This window comes from Lolium rigidum, chromosome 3 (genome assembly GCF_022539505.1).
Source record: "Lolium rigidum isolate FL_2022 chromosome 3, APGP_CSIRO_Lrig_0.1, whole genome shotgun sequence".
Classification (NCBI taxonomy): domain Eukaryota; kingdom Viridiplantae; phylum Streptophyta; class Magnoliopsida; order Poales; family Poaceae; genus Lolium; species Lolium rigidum.
In genome coordinates, this window is record NC_061510.1 from 386,417,582 (window position 1) to 386,422,827 (window position 5,246).

Consider the following 5,246-nt stretch of genomic DNA (forward strand, 5'->3'; position numbering starts at 1 on the left):
ATTCTAAATACACGTTAAGCAAATTTGCAACACCAAATAATGCATTTTAATACCATAAAAAATTAAGCCAAAGATGATTGATCGCATAATCCGAAGTGCATACGTGCTCCATAGCAAGTCAATATTACAAAGTCTACATACATGATATTATAATTAGCATTACAAAATAGATAGATATTTTTCCAAATTGCATCAACTAACACCAAGTCAAAGAAGATCAGGATTCTTTGCTATGATACGCTTGAATGCGGCTTCATAGACGGTTCGCGGGCGTGGGATGCGTGGAGATTTTTTCGGGGCCGCGCGGTCTCGCTTTCCGGACGAGCTCGACCGAGCTGAGGTGAGAAGCTCGATTCGGGCTTCGCAATCGGGCAGGGCCGAAGGCCGTTTTCCGTATGAGGTGGGCACTGCCCAGGTAGGCTGACCCGACCTAACAAACACTGGATGGCCCAAAATTCTCGGTTGGGAGGAGATTTTCTGGGTATACCCGACCTACCAAACACACCCTAAAAAGGTAGTGCAGAACTTCTTTTCATTGATAATAGAGGAAAAAAGTTACAAAATTAAGGACAAGCAAGAAACAATAGTAAAACACTGAGCTAAGCTAAAAAAAACTCAACAACAGAGTATGGATTAGTCAGGTTCTCGTGGTCTTTGGAGAAGCTCGCACACTTTTCTGCGTCCAGCAATCAACCATTGATCTGCTTCACCCAAAATTGTTGCAATGATGTTTGCCATTGAGTCCTCACGCGCCTGAAAAATATGCTTGTTTCTTTCCTTCCAGATGGTCCACCAGACAAGTTGTGTTAGAGCGATCCAACCTATGTGCTTGTTCTTGGGTAGCATGCTTCGCGTGTTTGAGATCCATTCAAGCAGGGGTTGATGTTGCGATTGAAGGAAGCAGGATGGCAGATTGGCCAAAGGCAAGATTCTACACCACACCTGAATCGTGAAGGGGCAGCAACCCAGCAGATGATGTGCATATTCTTGGTGCAGGTGTCGTTGTGAGGCCAGCCTCGCCTTGCCAGCATATCAGCCATTAGGCACCGACCTTGAACAGCAAGCCAAGCGAAAATACGGCATCGCACAGGGGCGTCACTATCCCAGATGCAAGAAATGAAAGCTGTTTCAGTGGCGACAATGAATTGCGCGTCATATGCTAAGGCGGCGGTGTAAGCATCATCCGCGGTCCAACACCAAGTAACGGAGTCTTGCGTGCCTGGCGTGAGTACCACGTCCTGCAGCTTCTCCCAAACTGTGACCAGCTCGATCACGGTCTGATGCGGAATGTCGCGCTTTAGGTGTCTCAACCAACGTTGATCCTTCATGGCTTGAGCGACCGCCAACTTCTTGCGGGTACAGACATTGAACAGATTTGGTGCCAGGTCCTTGAAACAATTGTCACCCAGCCAGCGGTCAGTCCAAAAAAGAAGGCGCTCACCATCGCCCAGGCCGCGAACAGGGCTCCGACCTTGTCATCGATGGGGAGAGGTAGGCCATGCCACGACTTGGATGGCATTGTCCAAGTCTGCCACAGCCAGCGAGCTCTCAGCGCTATGCTCGTGGCCTGTAGATCACGGAATCCTAGGCCACCGTAGAGTGTCGGGCGGCATACTAATCGCCATTTGACAAGGCATTTCCCACCTGGCGCGACCTCGTCCTTGGCCCAGAAGAAGCTGCATCCAATCTTGTCCATAGCCTTGGTGAGACACACCAGCGGAGCAATGGCCAGCATTTGGAAAATTGGCATGGCCGCCAGGACATGCTTGACCAAGGTAAGCCTCACGGCGGCGATTGACAGACATGCAAATTGAATGCAGGGGACGGCGAGAACTCTCTACCTTTGTCAAGATCGGTTCTGTTTTCCTGCATCCTGATACCTTCCAACCCCAAAACTGGTTATCTTGGTTGCAATCAAATAACAGGCAGTTCACACTCATGGCAAACCTAGGATCGACAAGGACTTTGGTGGATTGGATACTAGCCTGTGGATAATATCAAGCATAGCAAGCAAGAAGGGAAGACGCCAAAGCCAATGTATATGAAGTCGAAGACAGCTGGGATTCTAGAGCAGTAATATGGATAACCTCATTTATTTCTGGAAGGTCCAACAACCACAGTTATCAAAACACAAGGAATGCAGTACCATAATAACTTTACAAATATTGTTCTTAAATTCTACTAAAACACTGCAGGTGAGCAATCTTTCACGATAGTTTTATCTAGGAATTGAAGATGCCAAATTTGGTTGCGACGGAACACATACATTGTAGGTACATCCAGGGCAATGGTTACATCTCACAGATTCTGAATGCTTTAGAATCAGGCAAGTCCTGTTTCTTTGGGAACATGAACATAGCAGATAAGCTATTACATCAAATTTACCAACATAAACAAACACAAAAGGACAGAGGGGCAAGGACATTAAGGCAAAGATTTTTTTTCACTTCGTAGCCTGGGCAATGATGTTACTTATGGAGCTAGCCTCCTCTTTAGCCGCCTCTACCAATGAATCCTGCACAAGTTGGGAAGCGAATTGTTATGAGAAAACTAAGTTCTGAATAGCAGTGCAGCACAAGCTCTGCATTTTTTTTTATGTCCTGGAAACACAATGTATTTAGGTGGTATCAAATTAGTCCATAGATGTTGATGTTGCTTGTCCAAATATTTAACCACAAAAATGGCCTCTACTAACATAAGAGAAGTATCCACTATAGACTGAAGACCAAACTAAATAGACAGATTCTAATACCAAAGTCTTCCGCTCTTTATAAATCAACGAGATAGAGTTATATGTTAGCCAGCAGTTAGCATACCTGTGCAGCAATTAGTCTTGCGACATTCTTCTTGCTAGATTCCTGAAGCTCCCCAGCAATAAGGATCTCATCCAGAACATAGTAGGCCTGCAAATTTGAAAATTGATACTGATTAACCTAAGTCGTTAAAATGACATAACTCTGCAAACAGTTTCCCATAACTCCAGTACTCATGTATCATCAGTTTCAACATTTCAACATCTGTTGAAGAGGTTACCTTATGAAAATTGAAGATCAAATCCAGCTCGCATACCTACAGAAATCAGGAAAAACACTCAAACGACAGAAAATTAAAAAAATAAATAATAATTCATAAGAATATTCGCAGGGCAGGACTTACACTGCCAAAATAGCGGTCGAGTATCTCGACAAAATGATGGATAATTTCAAGGACCTCAAGCTCATTGTCATCAGCATCAATGCACATGCAGAAATACAGGCTCGCATACCTGGCCACCATAATCATAAACAGAAACATAACTAGCCAACAAGAGAATCTTGTAAAACCATATAAGCAGTTACGCAAACAATATAAACTCAATGGCATTCCCTATGCCTAAAAAGATACCTTCTGTACACAACCTTGTAACCTCTCCACTCGACAAAGTTGCAGAGTTTCGGTCCTCGAGTAAGAATGAGTCCACTAAGCTCACGAATGACCTTTACAAATGAGCAGGGTATATAAAAATAAGATAACCAGTACAATACTTATTGCCAACAAAAAAATATGTAGTTGGCAGTGCCAGCTCAGGAGGACTAAATGTAAAAGCTTTCTTTCTGCATGGCCACCTGTAATACTTAACAAGCTTTCATAGAATGCAAAAAAAACAATGGCACCCAGGAGGCCAGGAGGCTAGAAAACACCCAAAAATGCATTAAATCATCAGACAGCTAGAATCATAATGTTTATTACTATAGACTTGGCAGCAACAGAAATGCTAGCTTAAGATGGAGCCCGGAACAAATTATACAGACAGTATAAAAGCTGCAACTAGTTACAAGGAGCATCCACCACGATTCCCTCGTACTAATACCATACACTTGCGCAAACACAGCTAAGTACCAAACTCTTCTTTGGCACACATCAACTGACCTTGCAAATGTCCTACCTCAAAGATAAACAGACAATGCAAGAGCACAGAAACAGCAAAAATGATATACAAGGTGTACCACATAAAGCAGTATAGCATGCTGACCTTGGTCCTCTCCTTCTGGGTGTAAGGCGAGTACCACTTGGTGAGCCTCACCTTGCCCTGGCGGCTGATCAGGAGCACGAAATTGATCTGTGATGATGCAGAATAAAAAAAAAGAGAAATTTAAGCAACTGATGTAATTTAATATTTTTCAAACTAATAACATACAGTAGTAAAGCTTAGAACTCTTCATCTTGAAAAACTACCCTTTTTAGATTTTTCACTTATATTGCATCACTCTTTCACGAAACAACACTACTGAAGATTTACAACGGAACTGATGCGAACGACCCCCTCATCCACGACACAATCACGAATAGGAGTGCGACTTCATAATGGGGCCTTTCATGGTTGTAACTGAAGACTGGGTCACAGCTGTCAAATTCCAATGAAATCCTAAGATGTGCGGTTTTCTTAGACCGTGACACGAAGGACGATTTCTCAAAAACAAATGTCCAGACGGTTACTCCAAACTGGGAAAATATAAGCTAGAAACATGGAGAGATGCCTTTAATATGACCGCTAGAAGCCTAGAAGTAACCACTGTCATAACGAAAAACATAGCACTTCAACAAGAGACCCGAATTGAAATCTAGAAACGACAACAGCACAAACGCAGCGATCGAAATGGATTTGGCCTTAGGCGCAGATTCAGTGGGAAGTGGCTGACGAAATTCGCATGGAGACCCAAAAAACGTGATGAAATTGATGATCATGGTACCGTTTGTCCTCGGAATGGGATCAAAATACATTAGTACTCTAGGGTCCTTGACATCGGTCAGATGATCCACTGGTTTGGGAAGTTGCGCTAAGTTCGCTGCAAATAGCCTGCTAATTCCAAATCGATGACGAATTTTCCGTGATCCGGGATCCGTACGAAGGGCAAGATCTCACTGTTTCTGGCGTCGCCCCAGGGATCTGGAGGAAGGAGAGGACAAGGTACTCACCATGGCTATGGACGGTCGCCGCCGGCGTAGATCTGCCGAGGCCCGGGACGGAGAGCGCGAGGGGTGGGTGCGGCGGCGCGGCCGGATGGAGTGGCAGCCGGTCGTCGGAGGAAGGAGGTGGCTGGTGCTGGAGAGGATCTCCGGGAGACGGAGGCGTCGGTCGGCGTCTGGGCAGTCCGGGTCGTGTCTGCTGCGTGATCTGCAAACTTCACCTTCTGTCCTTCTGCCAGCCAGCTGCCCAGGCCCAGGCCCAGGCCCAGGCCCAGGCCCAGACCACCCTCTCCCTCAAA

The 5,246-nt window shown here is 45.2% G+C and overlaps 1 protein-coding gene across 1 annotated transcript; it reads right to left on the reverse strand.

The window, feature by feature from the left end:
* Window positions 1-2,196: 2,196 nt before the first annotated feature.
* On the reverse strand, window positions 2,197-5,000 carry LOC124700729 (AP-1 complex subunit sigma-1; the record flags this gene model as incomplete). Its single annotated transcript, XM_047232813.1, is given in 7 exon segments — window positions 2,197-2,515; window positions 2,817-2,903; window positions 3,034-3,069; window positions 3,157-3,265; window positions 3,385-3,476; window positions 4,013-4,099; window positions 4,957-5,000. Coding segments are annotated over 7 exon segments (486 nt in total). The 3' UTR covers window positions 2,197-2,443.
* Between the last annotated feature and the right edge of the window lie 246 nt (window positions 5,001-5,246).